This window comes from Aethalodelphis obliquidens, unplaced genomic scaffold (assembly GCF_003676395.1).
Source record: "Aethalodelphis obliquidens isolate GAN/ISIS:26980383/991018 unplaced genomic scaffold, ASM367639v1 scaffold29, whole genome shotgun sequence".
In the NCBI taxonomy this organism is placed as follows: Eukaryota; Metazoa; Chordata; class Mammalia; order Artiodactyla; family Delphinidae; genus Aethalodelphis; species Aethalodelphis obliquidens.
The window spans coordinates 11945760-11968322 of NW_020837973.1; the positions used below are offsets into that span (position 1 = coordinate 11945760).

Consider the following 22563-nt stretch of genomic DNA (forward strand, 5'->3'; position numbering starts at 1 on the left):
CTGTCTTTTCTCCATTGTATATCTTTGCCTCCTTTGTCATAGATAAGTTGACCATAGGTGAGTGGGTTTATCTCTGGGCTTTCTATCTTGTTCCATTGATCTGTGTTTCTGTTTTTGTGCCAGTACCGTATTGTCTTGATTACTATACCTTTGTAGTACAGTCTGAACTCAGGGAGTCTGATTCCTCCAGCTCTGTTTTGTTTCCCTCAAGACTGCTTTGGCTATGCTGGGTCTTTTTTGTCTCCATACAAATTATAAGATTTTTTGTTCTAGTTCCGTAAAAAATACCATTGGTAATTTGATAGAGATTGCATTGAATCTGTAGATTGCTCTGGGTAGTAGAGTCATTTTCACAATATTGATTCTTCCGGTCCAAGAACATGGTATATCTCTCCATCTGTTGGTATCATCTTTAATTTCCTTCATCAGTGTCTTACAGTTTTCTGCACACAGGTCTTTTGTCTCCCTAGGTAGGTTTATTCCTAGGTATTTTATTCTTTTTGTTGCAATGGCAAATGGGAGTGTCCTTAATTTCTCTTTCAGATTTTTCATCATTACTGTATAGGCATGCAAGAGATTTCTGTGCATTAATTTTGTATCCTGCAGCTTTACCAGATTCATTGATTAGCTCTAGTATTTTTCTGGTGGCATCTTCAGGATTCTCTATGTATAGTATCATGTCATCTGCAAACAGTGACAGTTTTACTTCTTCTTTTCCAATTTGGATTCCTTTTATTTCTTCTTCTTCTCTGATTGCCGTAGCTAGGACTTCCAAAACTATGTTGAATAATAGTGGTGAGAGTGGACATCCTTGCCTTGTTCCTGATCTTAGAGGAAATGCTTGCAGTTTTTCACCATTGAGAATGATGTTTGCTGTGGGTTTGTCATATATGGCCTTTATTATGTTGAGGTAGGTTCCCTCTGTGCCCACTTTCTGGAGAGTTTTTATCCTAAATGGATGTTGAATTTTGTCAAAAGCTTTTTCTGCATCTACTGAGATGATCATATGGTCTTTATTCTTCAATATGTTAATATGGTGTATCACATTGATTGATTTTCGTATATTGAAGAATCCTTGCATCCCTGGGATAAATCCCACTTGATCATGGTGTATGATCCTTTTAATGTATTGTTGGATTTGGTTTGCTAGTATTTTGTTGAGGATTTTTGCATCTATATTCATCAGTGATATTGGTCTGTAATTTTCTTTTTTTGTAGTATCCTTGTCTGGTTTTGGTATCGGGGTGATGGTGGCCTCTTAGAATGAGTTTGGGTGTGTTCCTTCCTCTGCAATTTTTTGGAAGAGTTTGAGAAGGATGGGTGTTAGCTCTTTTCTAAATGTTTGATAGAATTCACCTGTGAAGCCATCTGGTTCTGGACTTTTGTTTGTTGGAGGATTTTCTTTCTTTTCTTTTCTTTTTTGTTTTTGAAGTACACGGGCCTCTCTCTGTTGTGGCCTCCCCCTTTGCGGAGCACAGGCTCTGGACGTGCAGGCTCAGCAGCCATGGCTTACGGGCCTAGCCACTCCACAGCATATGGGATCTTCCCGGACCGGGGCACGAACCCATGTCCCCTGCATCAGCAGGCGGACTCTCAACCACTGCGCCACCAGGGAAGCCCTGTTTGTTCTTTAATTCTTCTAGGTCTTTGTTAAACATTTCTTGCATCTTCTCGATCTTTGCCTCCATTCTTTTTCCGAGGTCCTAGATCATCTTCACTATCATTATTCTGAATTCTTCTTCTGGAAGGTTGTGTATCTCCACTTCATTTAGTTGTTTTTCTGGGGTTTTATCTTGTTCCTTCATCTGGTACATAGCCCTCTGCCTTTTCATCTTGTCTGTCTTTCTGTGAATGTGGTTTTCATTCCACAGGCTGCAGGATTGTAGTTCTTGCTTCTTCTGTCTGCCTTCTGCTGGATGAGGCTATCTAAGAGGCCTGTGCAAGTTTCCTGATGGGAGGGACTGGTGGTGGGTAGAGCTGGCTGTTGCCCTGGTGGGCAGAGCTCAGTAAAACTTTAATCTGCTTGACTGCTGATGGGTGGGCCTGGGTTCCCTCCCTGTTGGTTGTTTGGCCTGAGGCAACCCAACAGTGGAGCCTACCTGGGCTCTTTGGTGGGGCTAATGGCAGACTCTGGGAGGGCTCACGCCAAGCAGTACTTCCCAGAACTTCTGCTGCCAGTGTCCTTGTCCCTGCCAGTGTCCTTGGCTACAGCCTCCCCCTGCCCCTGTAGGAGACCCTCCAACACTAGCAGGTAGGTCTGGTTCAGTCTCCCCTGGGGTCACTGCTTCTTCCCCTGGGTCCCGATGCGCACACTACTTTGTTTGTGCCCTCCAAGAGTGGAGTCTCTGTTTCCCCCAGTCCTGTCGAAGTCCTGCAATCAAATCCCACTAGCCTTCAAAGTCTGATTCTCCAGGAATTCCTCTTCCCGTTGCCGGACCCCCAGGTTGGGAAGCCTGACGTGGGCTCAGAACCTTCAGTCAAGTGGGTGGACTTCTGTGGTATAAGTGTTCTCCAGTCTGTGAGTCACCCATGCAGCAGTTATGAGATTTGATTTTTACTGTGATTGTGCCCCTCCTACCATCTCATTGTGGGTTCTCCTTTGTCTTTGGATGTTGGGTATCTTTTTTGATGAGTTCCAGTGTCTTCCTGTTGATGATTGTCCAGCAGCTAGTTGTGATTCTGGTGTTCTCACAAGAGGAAGCGAGAGTACGTCCTTCTACTCCTCCATCTTGGTTCAGGGCCCTTATAAAGACTGAAACCCAGTCTTGTATTAGCTCAGTCCTTTTAGAATCCAGTCATTCCCTTACAATTTCTTTATCCTTTGGAGATGTTTTCTCCTTTTTCTTCCTTTCCAGATATTTGCTTTGAGTGAGAGGACAGCAATTTCAGCAGTTATAATCTCTTCACCTCTTACTCGTGTTCGTTTGTGGTTTTATAAACATAAATCTTGGGGCTAGAACTAGATGAGAATGACGTTTCATAGACTACGCTTCCAGAGATGTCTTGGCCATTCATTCTCTCCCAACCTCGTCCACAGTGAGGGTGTGCACAGGATCAGAATGTCAGCTTGCAGAAATGGAGACACGACCACAAGGTTACTGATTTCACCAGTAGGCAGTGTCTATGGCTCCAGCCTCCACTTTGTTTGGTCATGTGTTACATCCCTTTATATTAAGAAGCTTCATAGCAAACTCGTTAGAATTACCTTTTTATAAATCAAAGAATTAAAGTGATTTGATTTTACTGCACCTGAAAATCTCCAATTTTCACTATTTAAAATAATTATTAGAGCTGCACTGTCCAGTATGTTAGCCAGTCACCACATGCGGCTATTGAAATTACTTAATGTTAAATAAATTTATTAATAAAATAATTTAAAAATGGAATTAGGGACTTCCTTGGTGGTGCAGTGTTTAAGAATCCGCCTGCCAATGCAGGGGACACGGGTTCAAGCCCCGGTCCAGGAAGATCCCACATGCCGCGGAGCAACTAAACCTGTGCGCCGCAACTACTGAGCCTGTGAGCCACAACTGCTGAGCCCACGTTCCACAACTACTGAAGCCCACGCGCCTAGAGCCCGTGGTCTGTCACAAAGAGAAGCCACCGCAATGAGAAGCCCACACACCACAACGAAGACCCAACACAGCCAAAAATAAATACATAAATAAATAAATTTATTAAAAAAAGAATTAAATTTCACCTCGTTAGTCACAGTATCCACATTTGAGATGCTCAGTAGCAGCTTGTGGCTGGTGGCTGGTGGCCTCAGCAGCACAGATGGGCGTTTCCATCACTGCAGAAATTCTGTTAGTGTTGCTAATGGTTTACCTTCAGAGTGAACCATAAATCTGATCACCTCGTTTTATCCATGACTGTAAAGGCCTCTATAATCAGATCATAGCCAAAAACAAAGTAACCAGGGCTTGTATAGCTCTTTGAAATTTACAAAGCCCTTTTTTTTTTTTTAATGTCCATGCCTCTTTATCGCTTTGTCACCGTTTACCCTTCCCCCTCCCCATAGCCTCAAGTCCATTCTCTAGTAAGTCTGTGTCTTTATTCCTGTTTCACCCCTACGTTTTTCATGACATTTTTTTTTTCTTAAATTCCATATATATGTGTTAGCATACGGTATTTGTCTCTCTCTTTCTGACTTACTTCACTCTGTATGACAGACTCTAGGTCTATCCACCTCATTACAAATAGCTCAATTTCGTCTCTTTTTATGGCTGAGTAATATTCCATTGTATATATGTGCCACATCTTCTTTATCCATTCATCCGATGATGGACACTTAGGTTGTTTCCATCTCTGGGCTATTGTAAATAGAGCTGCAATGAACATTTTGGTACATGACTCTTTTTGAATTATGGTTTTCTCAGGGTATATGCCCAGTAGTGGGATTGCTGGGTCATATGGTAGTTCTATTTGTAGCTTTTTAAGGAACCTCCATTACAAAGCCCTTTAAATACAAAATCTCATTTCATCCTTAAATCAGCCCAGTGAAGGACATGGGACTGATGGTGTTAATGTCCTTATATTCTGTTTGGGGAGTAATTTACCCAAGCTGGGACTTTCTTCAAGGTCTAGGAGAGTCTTTTGCTCCTGACATGACAGCACACTGTTTCACAAACAAAGCACTTAGATTTATTTTCTTATAAAATTTCATGTTCAATAAAAAATTTTAGAAGTAACATTTACTTTGAATGTATCATGGTTATCATCTGGATAATTTTATCGTATGTCTGGGTTGAAATTTAGAGGAAGATATTACAAATACTGCATCAGTATTCCCTTTTGAGTTTTTTAAGGCAAATGATACACATGTAATTGTTCCCATTTTAATGTCATTTCACTTTATTAAAAGCATAAGTCTAATTCTTGGCTTGTAGTAAAACAAAAACAAGATTCTCATGTAATAGAAAGGGATTAGAATATATATCTGTATATATGAAAGAAAAAGATACTAATGAAAACAGGTGGAAGGTACTTAGAGTGATCACTGGCATATTTTGGTTCAGATTGAACCTGTCTTCTCCAGGTTACTCGGTTGGAGCCATCAGACCTGGATTCACAAGTAGAAAATGCATGATCCCTCCTGTGACTTTGCTGGGCCGAGAAGGGAGCCCATCTCCCTTAAAGGAACCAGGAGAGTGAGTGTGTTTATTAATACTCAGGGAGTAGAAATGATGAAAGAAAAAGAAAAAGTAGGGTAATACCTCCTAGAAACGAAAGCAGAAAATGAGGAAATTAGAAATAAGAAAGGAAACTCTGAAGTTTGAATTCATATATGTATTATATGTATAAAATTCAACCAGTCTTAATTTTTCCGAAGAGGAGAAACCCCCCCTAAATAAGTATTTTAAACATTTACCTTCTAGGAAGTTTCTGTCCCTTTGTCTCCTGAATCAGTATAACCACCTGTGCTCAGCTGATGCTCCATCAGGAGCTCCTGGCGGGCGTGAAATTCACTGGGTTGGGTGATCCCAGCACATTGGAAGCCCCTGCTCTCAGCAGATGGAGAGCAGTGCAATAAATGCTTCTGACAATAAGTTTGCTAATTAATTATTCAGGCTCTCCTTTTAAAGCTTTTGTATGAATCACTCTTCCCTTGTCTGCCTGCCTCACTTTTGCAAACCGGTCATCTTCTACTCAGCAGCACTGAAGTGACCATTCTGCTGAGCAGCAGAATCCCCAGCTCTGAAGCCGGTTCCTGGTTTGAATCCAGAGAAGCATTGAATTCCCTTGCACTCTCCTGCCTCTACCCCCAGGCTGGCCAGACACATTTTGGTCCACATTTGAACATTTAAAGCATCAGAGAGTCCACTGGTGCTGTGATCTGGCTAGAGTATAGCAGCGACTTTCTGTTGTCCTTCAGGAAGTGTCAGGCTCTGTGCTGGACATCCCCCTGGTGTTCCAAGCCCACAACATATTTGTCAGGATGGTAAGAGAGGTGTGTGCATGTGTGTGTAGGGGGTGTGTAGTAAAGTGGTCAGAGAGGTTTCTAAGCAAACACACCAGTGTCCCTCCCCCTCCCATATTCACAGGGCACATTATATTAATAGGCTCTAGGAGGTTCTATTCTATAGGTACCTGTTGAACTTTGACACCAAACTTGATTCTGGGATGCTTTTTCTTTGTGGAATGCCTGTTAACATCGTCTTCCTTGGCTCTCCAGATAGGGATTGCTGCTCTGACTCTGATCTCTTTCGGGTGTTGAGCTCTTCAGAAAGCATTCAGGGACTGGAGCTTGCCCTTTAGAGTCTAAGGCTGCCATCGCAGGAAAAAAAGACAAAAATTGTGCTTGTGCAAAAGTCCCTGTAAAAACCATGGCCAGGTTTATTTCTGTCATTGGGGTATTTTAATCGAGTGAATTTAGATGTGCAGAGTCCTTGTTCCACAAGATTTCTGTGTTACAAGCTATTCTGCCCTATGTTTTTAGAACTGGGCTATGTTTCTGCAGGTAAATACAGTCAATACTTCTCCGGATACTTTAAGAAATTATAAGGAAGTTAAGTAACTACAGGCATACATAAAACTGCTCAAATGTTTCTCTTTACCGATAGCTTCAAAAACTGGGGTGGAATGTATTTTAGCGGTCTTCTTGGTACAGTAATATATTAGTCTGACACTTGTGCTTATTGTGAAGTGTCGTGTAACCAAAACTTGTTTTCACCTTGTTACATCAGAAGCGTTTTATCCTCTCCTTAGGAATATGTTCACCTCTGCTTTGTTTTGGGTGTCTCGTAGTGGCCAGTGTGCAGGAGCAGTTAATTGCTGACTTGACCTGGCGACTGATGAACGTTGATGGTTAACCTCAGTCAATTTCGTATTTGAAAAAGGTTTACAGTAATTTTAGAGTCGGCGTCACATGCAGTAATGGAAGAAGATGGAGTGAAATAGAGATCAAGAATGCTTATAATCATCAACTTGACCTAATTGTAGAACACGCCATCCAAGAAATACTTAGTAGAAATATGCCTAAGTAGTCATAAGTGTATTCATGCAGAGGGGGAGAGGCATAAAGAATTTTATTACTACTTCCATTGCCATGGTGATGTTAGGAGGAGCTGTAGAGGAGGGTACTGAGGACCTTCCCCTGGGCCTGCATCCGTTTAGTCATGTTTGAAGCCATCAGAAGCCACGTGCTATCAGAGGACAGTTAATGCCCTGGGAATTAGTTTCGAGCCCTAGGATTTGCATACAGGTGTTTTTTTGAGCCAATACATTAATAATAAAGGGATTTTTATAAACAATTATTATTCAGGTGACTTGTCTATTTTAAGTTCCTAAAAATGTCATAAGTACCTGGGAGGTTATTCTCACATATATTTTAAGAGAATTATAGCATGTTTCTTACCTGGCAGGTCAGTTACCCTGTTTTAAATAGTCACCCTCTGCATTCCTTGATAAGTAGAAAGACGGCGAGGAACGAGAGTAAAGGAAGTGAAACCCGGGGAAATATGTCGATGTCTGTTTGGCTTAATTGAAGTCGCGTCTGTAATTGGGCCTTCGGCTGCTTGCCTGGGACGCTTCCCCGCGTTGGATGCTGATAGGATCCCCCTAGGAAATCTGACAGTGATTTCTCAGCTGTTGATGAGTCCTGGGATGTGCTGGTGGCAGAGAAGAAGACAGGGTAGGTAGCAGCAGCGACCCAGGACGGCAGCCTGCAGCCCACACTCTCCTCGTTTACGTGCCGAGTGGGAAGAGCCCAGTGATTCCGCAGCCTCCCTTCCGTTCGGTGGGCGCAGCTGAGGAGTTTCGGCCCCGTTCGCTTGGTCTCCCTCGATTCCTGTGTGTATTTGCTTTTGGAAAGATAGACAAATGGACGCCCTGCTCTTCCTAATGATAGGTAGATGATTTCAGGAATCTTCCGTTGCCGTTTTAATGTAAGAGGAAAGCAGGAGGGCTGGACTACAGCTCCAGGAGTAGCAAGAGGCTGAGGGGAGGAAGTGGACGAGGCATTTCTGCTTTCCATGGCTAGCAGCGCAAAGCAGTTGGAAATACGGATTCAAATGCGCAACAGGAGAACGAACCAGGATGCCCCAAACCGCTAATGCAGGGCAGAGATGCTCCCAGGGGTGACCGCAGAGCCACCCGAGGCTGTGATTTCAAATGCAGCTTCCTGGGCCCAGCCCCAGTTCCGCCAGAACCTAAGCTGGGGGAGGGGGGGGCACAGAGTCTAGGAATCTGGTTTGAGAACTCATGTCAGTGCCATTTGAGATGGAGGCCCAACCGTGCTCTGTTCTTAGACACTCTCTCAACCACGCTTATTTCAAAACCACGTTAAAAAGTAGCTACTTCTCAATATCATTTGCTATTGGTAGACATGATCCTTTTGTTTTTTAATACCATCCCAGTATATGAGCAACGTGGACTCGTGGTGCAAAGCCTGTGGTGAGGTGGACCTTCCCTCCGAGCTGCAGGACCTGGAGGATGCCATCCATCATCACCAGGGAATATATGAGCACATCACCCTTGCTTACTCTGAGGTGAGTGGTCAGATCTACTTCAGCTGTAAAGCAACACTATTTCTGTGTCATAGCACTGAAAGTTGAAAAAATCAAATTTTTGGCTAGTCTAGAAGAAACTTACAAGTTTCGAGTTGAACTGAAGTTTCATTGTAACTTTTGAACTGGAGTTGGGGGTGAGGGCTAGTGAGTAAAACAGGACGGAGCAGAGAGCAAACTCTTCATGGCCCGGTGACGTTTGTGGATTTTCTTTAGAGTGCTTAGAGTGTCATCTGCTAAAATAAATGAAATTGTAATCTTCTTGACTACATGTATTTAGGAAATAGTATTTTGTGTGCTATTCAGTATAGTCAAACTCATCTACTATTCCTGAATGAAACTTTCTAGAAAAGAGGGAAACCTGATGTACCTCATGTTCTGGATTTCAAGGAAGCATACACAGGGGCTTCCCTGGTGGCGCAGTGGTTGAGAGTCCGCCTGCCGATGCAGGGGACACGGGTTCGTGCCCCGGTCCGGGAAGATCCCACATGCCGCGGAGCGGCTGGGCCCGTGAGCCATGGCCGCTGAGCCTGTGCTCCATGACGGGAGAAGCCACAACAGTGAGAGGCCCGTGTACCGCAAAAAAAAAAAAAAAAAATCATACACAGTTTTTTCAAGTGTGTAAAGCCACTTGCTGTTCTAGGAATCTAAATGGAGTGTTTTTCTTTCTTAGTTTAAATTAATTATTTAACATATCCCTGCTTTATTTTCTGCCACCTTCTGTGCCAGGCTTTGTTGTAAGGACGTTATGTAATCACCTGTTTAATGCCTGCAGCTCTGGGGCAGGGACTCGTACTAACCCGCTGTTACAAATGAGGAAAGCGCGGTGCAGAGGTCAGGTGACCTGTGCCTGGTTAACAGCTTGTAGGAGGTGGAGCGGGGACTGAACCCAGGCAGGCTGCCTGTGTGTTCTCAGCCACCACTGTGCTAGATGCAGTGACAACGACAAATACACGTAGGTCCGGGCAGGTCACTCTTGTCCACGTCGTGGTCATCTGGCCCTGCCGACCAGTCTGCCTTTATGATACTGGTCAAGTTCCTGGAGGTGAGTGGGGAGTGGGTAGGAGTTCTGTGCATGCTTGCTTTCAGCATCTATAGTGAGCATCTGTAATACTATGTGCTCATGGGAAAGATTACTGTGAGACTCCAGTAAGAAAATGTTTCAAACCACCTGGCAGAGGGCTGAGCATGGAGTAGATGTTTAGGAAGTACAGTCAGCCCTCTTTAGCTGCAGATCTGTGTTCTGGATGTGCGGGGTCACCTGTTCTACGCGGTTGTAGAAAAGAGACTTGAGCATCCACTGATTTGGGTATCTCTGGGGGGTCCTAGAACCGTTCCCCCTTGTTACCAAGGTATGACTATATTTACATCCAGATCTTCCTTGATTTGAGCCACATCCACACCTGTCAAAGTTGTTCGGCCATTTGATTTTCAGTCTGACACATCCTGCTTCACCAAACAGCTGTCATTCTCGTGTCCTTGGGCCCAGGTCTCCTGACCCCACCATGTCCGCGGGTGAATTAAATGAATGTGTGTTGCCCTACAATATTTGCTTCACAGTGTGGTCCAGTCTCCTTCCTGCCCGTGAAAGTTGATATCTGCGTGTTTGTTTCTCTGGACACCTCTTTACTTAACATGATCCCTCTTTAACACTATTTTATGTTGTCATGCAGTTAAAAAATAGTCAACTCTGTATTATGTTTCTTAATTTTGCATCAGGTGTTTATAAGCTAATTTGGTTATCTAGTTTATTAGAAACTGTATAAATAAGTGATAACTTTTTTAATAGGAAAAGTGAAGGTTGAACAGATCTGTATTTTTTTAATCATACTGATTCATGAGGAATGTGTGAGTTCCAAAGAGCATTAAGTGTACCTAGTGTACCATCTCCATGCATCGTCTAATTTTGACCTGTAATATAGAAAGTGGATGAATGACCCTGTTATCCCTGGTATAACTAGGCCTTCACCCATCTTATTAATGATTTTCTTGGGAGCAGCTTTTCAGTTGCATTGGTAGGTTCCAGATTGCTATGGGATTGAACAGCTCACACACAAGGTGATTGGCAGGACTGGCCTACAGTCTTCACCTACAGGACTTGCCTCGGACTCAACCTGACCTGCCCAGTGTCATCCTCTGGCCTGGTGGCCGGTCAGCCTGCCCGCTGCCCCTTGGCACTTTGAGCAAAGAACAGAATTCTCTCACCGTTCCCACTGCATTCTATAAAAATGGGGCATCTTAACATGGGAACTTAAGTTTACCTCTGGTGTGGTTTCATTAGATTTTAAATTGATACTAATAATTTAAAATGATTTGATGGCAAGTAGACAGCTTCCCAGGCTTAAACCGCAATTTTTAGCCTAAGAACATGTTTGCAACTGAGTTGTAAACTCAAGAAGATGGTGGTTGGGACTAGATGAACAGAAAAGACTTTCAGTAGAAGAGAATGAATTGAAGAGAAATTCAGTAGAAGAGAATTCTTTTTTTCCTTGTAAATTATTTAAATTTGGAGGTAGTTTCAGGCTGCAGAAAAGTGTTAGAACAGGGAGCTCCCGCATCGCCTCGACCGGATTTCCCAGTGGTTTGCGCTATCCTCTCCCCCCGCCTCTCTCCAGCCCTCACATCGACAGTGACACAACACGACCATCCTGCCCACGGGCCATCCGTACTTCCCCCTGTCCCGGCTACGTCTCTTTCTCTTCTCCGGCCCAGCAGCATGCGGTACGTTCGTGGATGCGTCTCACTGGCCGCCTTCACACTGGAACATTCTTCAGTCTTTCTCTGCCTGTGTCTTTGACAGTCTTAGAGTTCAGGGCTTTCCTTCTGTAGGATGACCCTCAGCCTCCCACCCATGCAGTTTTCTTGGGGAGCTGACTGGGCCAAGTGTCACAGCAGGGGCACAGGATGCTGACCCCTCCCTCGACTGCCGGTGTTAACCTTGACCACCTGGTGAGGTGGGCGGCGTCTGTAAGGTTTCTCCAAAGTAAAATCACCTTGTGAAAATGCGTCTTGGATGAGCATGTTGTGGAGAGAGGCAGTGACGTAACACGACGTCTGTGCTTCCTCAGACTTCTCACGGCCTTAGCGTCCCTGCTGACTCCTGCCCACGACAGCGCCACTGTGATGCCGTCAGACGCTGGGGACCTATTTCCATCGTTTCTTCTGTATTCGTTAGGTGACCTTCTGCTGTAGGAAGGACTTTATTTCCTTTCTTCCCCATTTTTTAATTTATTTATTATTTCAGTATGAATCTATGAAATCTTATTATATTCCATGGGTTAAAATCCAGTACTCTGTTTAGACGCCTAAGTTGTCCGTGTTTGGACAGTGGGACAACTTAGGCCTCATGTTTCTGTGTTTTTCTGATCTGCCCTTGTGGTTATTTGAGCGTTACTACCTAGCATAACAGGATGTTCCCAGGCTCATCTGGTTCTTTTCCTGCCTCATCCCTGAGATCAGGCATCTCGTCAAGAGGTTCTGGTTCCTTGTAGTGTTGCATGGTGTTTAGAAACAAAGTCTGGCTGCTCAGGAGTGCTCACCTGCTTGTGGGGTGTCAGTGCTTCTAGGCCATCTGAGCAGAGTCAGGAAGCATGTGAATGTAGATACCCATCCATCCACCCACCCACCCGCCCACCCATCCATGCATCCACCCATCCATGCATCCACCCATCCATGCATCCACCCATCCATCCATCCACCCACCCATCCATCCATCCATCCACCCACTCACCCACCCATCCATCCACCCACCCATCCACCCACCCACCCACCCATCCATCCATCCACCCACCCACCCATTTATCCATCCATCCATCCCTCCATCCATGCACATACATCTACAGCTATTGCTATGTCTGTGTCTGTCTCTGTTTTAAAACCACACATGTTCCTACTGACACTTCCGTCTCTAATCCAGTACCAGCCTTTCCCTTTCTGTTTATAAATCCCCTTTCAGATGGCGAGAAACCTGATTCCCTTTATCCTCGGTCTTTTAAGTTATTTGTTCGGTAAGTGCATTTGCTCTGTCTTGCCAGTCTCCCCCGTTCCCCTGGCCTCTGATCACCCCCAGTGCCCGTGCCCTTAGGAAGCCCAGCACGGGGTCACCGTGGCACCTCCACCCCTCACTGCTGCAGACCCTGGACACTGGTTCCTCCATGCTAGGAGGGGAGGGGGAAGGGGGATGGGAAAGCAAGGATCACTCTTGTCTTTTCAGTGATTTTTTCTTTTCCTAACTCAGTGGTTTTCTAACCTGAGCATGCTGGTTATAAGTGCGGCTTCTCGTCCTCCACCCTCAGAGATAGTGAATCGCCATCTTTAGTGGGTTTCCCAAGTGGTCCAGGGACTCTGATGCAGATGCTTTACAGCCCACACACTGAGAGATATTCCCTGCCTGGCTCTCAAGAGCTGCCGGCCTGCCCAGGAGGCACTCATCCCACAGAAATTTCTTGCGCCCCTGCCATGGGCACAGGTCACTTAGGAGGAGGAATATTGGTAAGCAGGGCTTGTGCTTCCTTTTTCTTTCACCTACTTTTCCTTTCCTTTCCTTCCCTCCTCCCTCTCTCTCTCTCCCTCCTTCCCTCCTCCTTCCTTCCTTCTGCAATTTTTTTCTTTAAATAGTTACCTACAGCTTCTAGTCTCTGATGACAAAAGTTTGCAGTGGAAACTTTCCCAGCCCTGTTTTTCTCCCGCAGGACACAAACACCTGCTTTTCGGTGCTTTAATTAGACCTGTCCCGTGTTCCTGTTTGTGCTGCAGCAACAGGAGCATGCCCGTGCCTCGCCAACAGGAGCTTGCTTCAGTTCGCCAGGTTTGGGGCTAATGCTGTCTGATGTAGTTGATCGCAGGAGAGTGAAGCAACACGAACATCTGGGATGAGCTGTAGGTGTAGAAACAGCACAGAGAGTAGTCATTTGCAACATCTTATCTTAAGCAGACTTACCAACTACTTTCTCAACAAGCTAAATTCATAGAAGTGGTTTTTATCTCAGTACAGTGTGCCCGTGTCATCTGTAACCCTAGCCCCTGCCATCCGAGTTGTGACGTGAGACTGTGTACCGAGCGTCCAGCCACCTGCCCGTGGTCTTCGCCACAGCAGTCCCAGGCGGGGATTCTTGGAGCAGAGGAGGTGAAATGCCACGTCCACCGTGGCCCGCCCTGATCCAGTGTGACTTCAGGGTTTAGTTTCTGCATCAGTTTCTCAATTTAACAAATATTAAAATGTCAGTTTACCAGTTTAACACATTTCTCAATTTAACTTACTGCACACTTCAACAGCACCTTGTAGAAGTGACTGATAGGCTGCCTGAAGAGCTGGTAGAGCTCCTTCCTTAAGGAGCTGTACAAGTGGGTGATGGCGCGATGAGGGTTATTAGCCTAAAAGAAAAGCAAACAGAAAAATGAGTCACCTCGGTAGTAAACATCCTGAAATCCTGTCGGTGATGTGTGACAGCTTGCCTGCCTGGGTAGAGAGCAACTTCTATAGAGCGGTTATTTCAGAGCCCCATTAAGTATTGCAGCATCGCTGTAGACGTGCAGGTGCCGGAGTCAATGTCGGGCACAGCATCAGAGCCAACAGACCATCCGGGGGTCTCTCTCTGCACCCCCAAACTTCAGGCCTCGCAAGGGCTTGAAATATAGAAGCGACAGAGGTCAGGCCCACGTGGAATCTGTAGAACATGCATGTTCTCTGCATACAGTTGACTTAACTGGCTCAGCTGTGCCAGCTAGCTCCTTGTCTGGGTCCTGTTTGGGTTTTCCCTTTCTGAGGATCCCAGGTAGAGGTGTCAGCGAGCCAAGCATGCTTAGGTTGATCTGGTTCTGAGTAAGGAATCTAATAGCGGAAAGAAACGGAAATAGGCTTTCAGAATTCCATCCTAAGAGCTTTGCCTGCAGAAAACCATCTCAGCGGGGAGTCCCAGCCTCTAAAGGTAAGGATACTGGGTGGCCTCCCTGGGGTGTGGGAAGCCAGCATGCAGCCTTTCAGAAGGTCATTGGCCAGCGTTAGTGGCAGCAGCTTCTTTGCGGAGCCATCTTAAGACCGGTTTACGCTCCTGACTCAAAGACAAAGTGTTCATCGCTTTGGCTGCGGAGTGTCAACCACAACTGCACAGCAAGCTGTATGCTCACATGCGACCATTCATAACTCCTTCCTGCTTTCCTAGACCCTGGACTTGAGAATAACTTCGTGAGAGTTGGAGGGGGTAGTGGGGCTGTGAAACATTCTCAGGCTCAGCATGGAGGGCTGTGCCCTGCAGGCTGTGATGAGCCACGCCCAGCGAAGGAAGCCAAGCAGGGGGATGCTGGTTTGAGTCAATGCATAAAAGATTTGAAGAAGGACCACAGTTTCTTTACGACACGCTGAGTGTAGTCATTTCTAGCCGTGCCTTTATGCGGTTCATGTATTTTGCCCACATTGGTCCTATCTTGGGAATACTGTTGGAGCACTGTTAGATCTGATATAGCACCACATTTGGATATAACTGACCTTTCACAGGTCATACTTGGTCCTTGGGTGGTGGTTTTTGCCACCTTGAGCAATAATCTCCAGGTACTGGTCTCTTTCTGTAAATCAGAGCAGCATTCTGTGTGTGAGTGAAGAGTACTCCTCCTGGAGGCTCTGAGCTCTAATTTGATCTAGTGGGAAATGTAGAGACCCAAGTACCGGAAATAAGAACGGGCAAGCCTCTGTGAGGTTTGGCGGAACGTTTTGTAGGGTGGTACCCAGGAATCCAAGTTACATCTTATGTGAAGTTTTGATTAAAAGTAAATAATCAAGAACCGGACCACTGTTCTTGACTTTAAACAGTTAAGTTTCCTCTTAAATATTAGGAACGAACGTAGCTATGATATGGTAAAATTTTAAACTTCAACCCCTTCTTTTCCTTTTTTGCGTTTTTCTTAACTCATTTAGGTATTAGAGTGTATTAGTTCACATATTTATAAAATGTTACTCTTCGTAAAATGTTACTTCCGCTGCCTTTCAAGTCCCTGAGCGCTGTATTGCAAGAGGAACAAAGAGCAGAATGTGAAAAAATGGCCCAATTTGATGTTTTCAAAAATTACAGCAGATAAGTCCTGCTTTTTGATAGTAAAGGTTGATCTCCTGTTTTTACAGCTGTGGTCTCTTTGTGGGACAGGGTTTGACTGCCTGAAAGCTAAAAACACATTTTTAGACAAAACATATAACTTAAGTAAATTAATTCACCTGGTTCTATAGTTAAGAAATTCAGAACTGTATCACATACCATAAACATATATATATTCATTGTTTTAGTACTTAAATTATATATGAATAATCTGCTATTTTCAGTTTTTTATTTCATTGGTTTTCTGCTGGTTGTTCTGTACCATTTAAAAGTCCTTATTTTTATACAATAGAACAGTCCTCTTTATAAAATTCTAGCATGTTTTCCCCTATATAGTACTCCTGTACTTATAAAGACAAAGGTATTTTGCTAAAACTTTCTAAAATTTATACATGGTATTCTTCGTGTGCTTAAATAATACCTTTTAAATTGACAAACTTGTGAATGCTACACTGAAATAGAGTAGAACTATTTCTGAAAGCTTTACTGGAGAATTGCTGCATATGAACACACATCTGGAGTTCCATGGGGGTCTAGTTTTGGTGCAACAGGTGTCCTCTTGACTGGGATTTTTTTCTAGCCACTTCTGCTGGCACACTCTCTACCCACAAGCGACAGTGCCAGCAGGGGCACCAACAGAGACAGTTTAATCCCTGCTTAGGGGTACCCAGAAGGCAGAGCTTTGCTTCATGTGTTCCTTTATATTAAGGTGATTGTGTGTTCACGTACTCAGTCATTGCCTCCCGCCCCTCCACCATGAGTAGGCATGTTGTTCTAAACCCAGTAATAATGTCTGCTCTCGAGCTCTGTCAGACAGTTGCAAAGACACCCAAGAAAGATTAGTTGGAATATTCTCTCTCGGATTATTTATTTATTCTCAGTAGTAGACTATTAATAGTGTCACATGGATGCCTTTGGAAACTTGGTAAGGGCCGGGAACCCATTGGTCATTTTGTACTGTGGTTTAAGATCCAAAACAACGGCTTGAGATAGAGGTTTACTTTTTACCAGTGGGAAAGTCCCAGGGCTTGCATCCCAGGGCTGGTATGGTAGCTCTGTTAGTAAGAGGATCTCTGAATCCTTTTGTCTTTTTGCTTTGCCTCTTTTAGCAGGTGGGCTACCATCCTTAAGGTTGCCTCAACGTCATCAGTAGCTGCTGAAGCTCCAGCCATCTTCACCAAGTTATTGGCAGCAGGGAGGAGGAAGAGGCAAGGGGGTAATGAGCATACTCAGCCTCTTAGGCAGCTTTCCTGGAAGCCCCATTCAGCATTTTTTACCTCTGTTACGTTAGCCACTCCTACTTGGAAGCGAGTCTAGGAAATGCAGGTTTATAGCTGGAGTATTGCTGTTCCTGACTGTGGGGTTTGGCTATCAAGGAGGGGCAAGTGGACTTTGGGGAAGCAGCTCTCAGTTTCTGCCACACCTTCTGATGTATATATCCTTCTGGCACATGTTCACCAAGTCGTATGCTCTGGTGTATGTTTCCTGACTTACGCATATTTTAAGGAGTAAAACTCAGAGGAAATATTTATAAGGAATTCTTTCTAGGCTCTGTACAAATGCGAAATGTGTAACTTGGAGTATTGGTCCTCAGTCCTAAGAAATGCTGCACCCCCATTGTTTAACTGAAATTTTAGGGTACCTGCTCAAATAAAATGTATGGGTAATTATTTTCAGAAAATATTTATATTTGTATATATAAATTACTTATATGCTACAATATGAATGAGAGACAAAAGGTGATTTATGATAAAATGTGTTTCAGTCTATAAATGCCTAAGTACATGCAAAATGGAGGAGAAAACAATTAGATATTCAGGTGCTTGCAATATATATAAAACCATTGTGAATATGGCAACTACAAATGCAGACTGGACATGTGTTATATTAATACTTGTGACTCAAATACTGAGAATGGTATTATTGTGCTGGTATTTTAAAACGGTAAGCAACTCTTGTAAAGTTTCAAAGAAGACCAAGCACTGCCTTCCTTTGAGTAACATGGTTAACTGCATTCCTGGAAAAATCAGTGTATATTGGAGTAGGTGAAAAAAAGAAAAAGAAAAAAAAAAACCCTCCATGTTTATATGTCAAATAGAGCCTAACTCACATTATTACAAAAAGCAGGATGATTTTGAGGTAATATCCTGCCTCTGTGAATCTGTCACAATAAGTCCCTTCCCCCAAGTCAGTCACTGTGCCTCCCCTCCCCCAAATCATTGTATCAAAAGTGCCCAGGCAAGTTTCAGTGACTCTTGGGGGCAACTCCCTGCTTTGGAAGACTTGCATTTCCTCTGTTTTTGTTTGTACAGGTGCCTGACACAACTGCTGCGGTTCAGTTGGTTCCTTTTTTTCCCCTGTTCTCTTTGGTTATGTCAGCTTGGTTTGTTTCTGCTTCAGTTTTTCTAACTTGATGTATTAAATCAGTTTTAATCTACAAAGGCTGGTAGCCAGCCTTCCTAAGGAAGTCAGCACTTCAAACAAAGGTCTCCGAATCAGGCATTAGGAAACAAACATGTTGCATTCTAGCAAGATTTAAAGTTGTAAGAGGATTAAAGGAAGAGATTAGAAAAATCCACAGGCCTCTCATTTGCCACCAGTTTTTGGTTGCTAAAGGCTTCCTTTGGCCTGTCCCATTCACCCAGTGCCCCCCTCTCCTCTGTCCTAAGGGTTTGCCCCTGAACCCTGTCTGCGTCTGTTAACAAGCCTCCCTTTCGGGACTTCCCTGGGGGCACAGTGGTAAAGAATCCACCTGCCAATACAGGGGACACGGGTTCGAGTCCTGGTCTGGGAAGATCCCACATGCCGCGGAGCAGCTAAGCCCGTGTGCCACAACTACTGAGCCTGAGCTCTAGAGCCCTCAAGCCACAACTACTGAGCCCGCGTGCCACAACTACTGAAGCCCATGCGCCTAGATCCTGTGCCCTATGGCAGTAGAAGCCACCGCGATGAGAAGCCTGCGCACCGCAACGAAGAGTAGCCCCCGCTCACCGCAACTAGAGAAAGCCTGTGCGCAGCAACGAAGACCCAACGCAGCCAAAAATAAATAAATTTATTTTTTTAAAAATCAAGGCTCCGTTTCGCTCCTCCTTTCCGTAGAAACCCAAGGAGGCTTTCAGATTCGGGAGGATCTGAGCAGGATCCTGGTCATGAGGACTGGCTTAGGGAACACCCTGAACCACATGCACAGCCCAGCTACATTATGTGCATCACGTCCTTCTTTTTGTCCAATCGGATCCTATAGTTTCTCCCACATCTGGCATAATCATTCATACGTTTAAATGTAAAAAATACATAATGCTTTTCTTTCCATATTCTACCCTCACCTTTTCTTACTTTTTCTGGTTAGTCTGATTGCTTTCATTTAATTGTACTTTGATAGTTAACTGCTGTAATACAGCACTGAAATCTCCTTTAAGAAATGATGGCATTTTAATTAAAATTGCTTCTTCTAAGTTAATGAACCAAATAAAATGGCACTTTTTAATTTTCTTTTTTATTTTGTGAGGTAAAATTGCTATCCAACTGTGTCAGAAAGTGAAGGTACATATTCTTTGCCTGGTGCTAGATTATTGATTTCTTTTCAAGTGAGCTTTCAGATTCAGCATTAAAATTTTGCTCCATTGTGATTGTTGTATTCTCGCTAACATAACTCAAGAAAAGTATTACTTTCAAATTTTAATTTGCAGATATCGGAGCAATGAAATTTTATGTCAGTGCATATGTCATTTAAGGCAAAATACCATGTTTATTTATTAAGACTAGCATCTGCTACAGTGTTTCGTGATGATGAATGTTCTTTTAGTTCCGTGTTTTACCATACTTGGTTTTGTGATGTAATTGAATAACTGATGGATTTGTTTTCAATTTTATTTTGTTCTTTATATAATATGCTTTTGAATGAAACTGCGGTTTATGTCTGTGTGTGTGTGAGCATGTGTCTGTGCAAGTGTGTGCACACGTACTGGAGGACAGGTTCTGCAGCATGGCCTGGGCAAAGCCTTGGGTCCGGAAGAGTTGCTGGTTTATAATCACTCGTCTGTCCTGCCGGCAGGTGAGCCAGGACGGGAAGTCACTCCTTGACAAGCTCCAGCGGCCCCTGACTCCTGGCAGCTCCGATTCCCTGACGGCCTCCGCCAACTACTCCAAGGCCGTGCACCATGTTCTCGACGTCATCCATGAGGTGCTGCATCACCAGCGGCAGCTCGAGAACATCTGGCAGCACCGCAAGGTCCGGCTCCACCAGAGGCTGCAGCTGTGCGTTTTCCAGCAGGACGTTCAGCAGGTGGGTCTCGTGGACCCCTGTCCTCGCGGGGGCGACTTGTGCCGAGCGAGAGTGTAGGTGGGCGTGTCGTCATAGGGGGCCTGCCTGTGCTGATGAAAGTAAGCTAGGCCAGACGGGAGAGAGAGACACACACAGACACGCACGCACACACCACACACACGCGTGCACATCTCCTTTCTTACCATGAGTGAAAGCGGCGCTTCGAGAACGTGTGTTCAGGCTGCTGTCTGCCACGAGCTCATAGGCCTGGAACACAGGAGACGATGCAGCGCCTAACCCGGGGCCCCTCTGTTTTGTTCTTGAAACAGGTCATCCTTAGTTATGTTTATTTGTGAGAATAATGCCTCTGGAGCTTATACCGAGGTGCTGGTACAGTTGAAGATCTGTCTGCCCTTCAGTTATTTAATGATAAGCTCATCGTGCTTCTCTCCCCGCCTGGTGGATATTGCAGTCCGAGGGGCACAGGGGGGCTTAATAAATAGTCGTCTGATTAATGAAAAATGGACTTTTACAGTCATTCATTTCTAAGCAGTTGACATCTTTGTTGTTGTTACCAAAGTAAGAGTAAGCCCAGTCCCGATACTATTTATTTCCTTGTTATGAAATACGGAAGATTGTCCTGCTACCAGGGTTTTGAGGATTAACGCTGTGGGAGCTTATGAAATATGATATAGCTTTAGTAATAAATAAGATAAAAGTTGTGTCTTTGCCCTAAAACAGAGGAGAGAGCAAGGGTGTGGATGAGGTGTCAGTCTGGATGAGGAATTCTGGGGTGCAGGGAAGCCTGTGGCATCCAGGAGAGTTGGTGTGAAGCCACAGTGATGGGTTGGGAACAGAGCCTGTGTCCCCTCCCTGGGTGTCCCAGAGTCCGGGAGCACTGCTTAGACAGGCAGAGGCTCAGACTGCGTTCTGCCGAGTATCACCTGCCGCTGAGGGGGTTGTCTGCCGACGGACGGAGGCGTGGAAGTCGTGCGGTGTCCTGACGACACGTAGGTCCTCCATATGCACTGACCATCATTCTTCTAGTAGTGGGAATCTGGTGAGTTCCAGATCCTTTTCACTGCTCTATAATTTTTAATTTTCGCATAGTATGCTTTGATTTTACTGATGGCTTTTGAGTTCTCTGAAGGTTGCACATACAAAGCGCCATAGGAACAATCATTTTGATACTGTGCATGCGTCTTTACAGTGTTGTTTTTGTTGAAGAAGGTAATTGCCAGGGAAAGAAGATGGAGGAGTCAAGGTCTAGAAGTTACTGTGAGAACTGAAATTGTGAGGTTGAAAGCACCAATATCAGTTTTTCTTAATTGTCCAAAAACTGTCAAAGTGTGGAATGTTAATAGCTTAAATGTAATTATTAAAGGATTTCCCCCTCCTACCTCCGTATCCCTTGGATCAGCTGTTCATTACGTGTCCATGGGCCAGCACACTTTCTGGACTTGTGTCTGGAGCAGCAGCTGGGCACCCCCTTTTCTCCCCCCAGCTCTCATGGCTCCTTGGGGCGCCCAGTCATATAAGAATAAGCCACTGGGCTGCTTACGTCAGAAGAGGAAGCCTTTGGGAACAGGCTGTTGAGAAAATCATCTAGCTTGGTGCGAGGTACTTACTGTGCTTGAATTCGAAAACAGCAAACATTCATTTTTGCAGGTAGAAAGGTAATTTTGATAATTACGAGGCCAGTTCTTTAAGCTGTTAATTTTTTTTTCTCAAGAGCCAGAACAGGGTTGGATGTCGGCAGGAGAGAGTGTTTTGCAGTCCATGGCACTATTAGCATTCTGAAGAAATGATAATTGCTGTTTAAGGGAAACATTTTGTCGACTAAATGATCCGGAATAGTTTGGACTCATTATGCAAACGGAAAATTGCTCTGTCAGCTTGTGAAGCCAGGAGCGAAGTTGATAAGATTAAGCAAAGCAAACACTTTGCTTAGGAGGAGTCCTTAGGATGTCAGAACTGAAAATGTGTTTCTGAAACTCAAGAAATTAATCACACACAGGGAAAAATTTTGCCATCTTGAGCATAAAGGAGGAAAGGTAAGCTGAGGATAAGTGAGGAAAAGAAAATTGTGCTTTAGAAAGATGTTGTCAGCAGAAGATAAATTTGTAAAGACAAAAACAATCAAACTCCACAGAAACATGAGCCAATTAGAGATACCACAAGTGGTTTTTGTTCGGTTGCTTTGGGTCGTGAAAAGGCATCTGTAAATACTGAGGAAAAAGAAAAGCAGCTTACCACAAAAGAGGTAAGGATGATGACATTCTTGTGAAGACAGCCCTCCAAGAAGTGTATATGCTTGTCTGTGGAGAAATACTTGAAAGAAAAGACGTGAGACCATTAATGGCGTGTGCCCTTGAGGAAGGGATGGCACGGGGGATTTCATTTTTAAAACGCGTAATTTTGGTTTAGTGGTTAGTGGTTTTTTTCCATAACAAGCAAAGGCAATTCCGTAATTTCTGGATGGACAGTGTTTTGGACAGGAGTCAGGCGCTGTGGGGTACGGGGTGTGAAGCTACCGTCCCAGAGCACTGAGCATGGGTCCAAGTCAAAGGTTGGGGGGCGCAGGTGGTAGGAACACTTGCTGAAGACTTGCCCAAGCACATGTCCTGCCTACTGGACAGCCTTAACCTTGGTCATCATTAGCTTAAAAATAAAATTAATACCATTTGTCATATTTCTTGGTGGTCAA

General features: G+C 44.4%; 1 protein-coding gene across 4 annotated transcripts in view; it reads left to right on the forward strand.

Moving 5' to 3' along the window:
• Nucleotides 1-22563, forward strand: part of TRIO (trio Rho guanine nucleotide exchange factor) — a 363915-nt gene that overhangs the window by 161107 nt on the left and 180245 nt on the right. For all 4 annotated transcript variants that reach the window (XM_027125334.1, XM_027125333.1, XM_027125336.1 and 1 more), the window contains exons 8-9: nt 8358-8489; nt 19647-19877. In XM_027125334.1, the coding sequence (XP_026981135.1) occupies nt 8358-8489; nt 19647-19877 (363 nt within the window). The remainder of the gene's footprint in view (nt 1-8357; nt 8490-19646; nt 19878-22563) is intronic.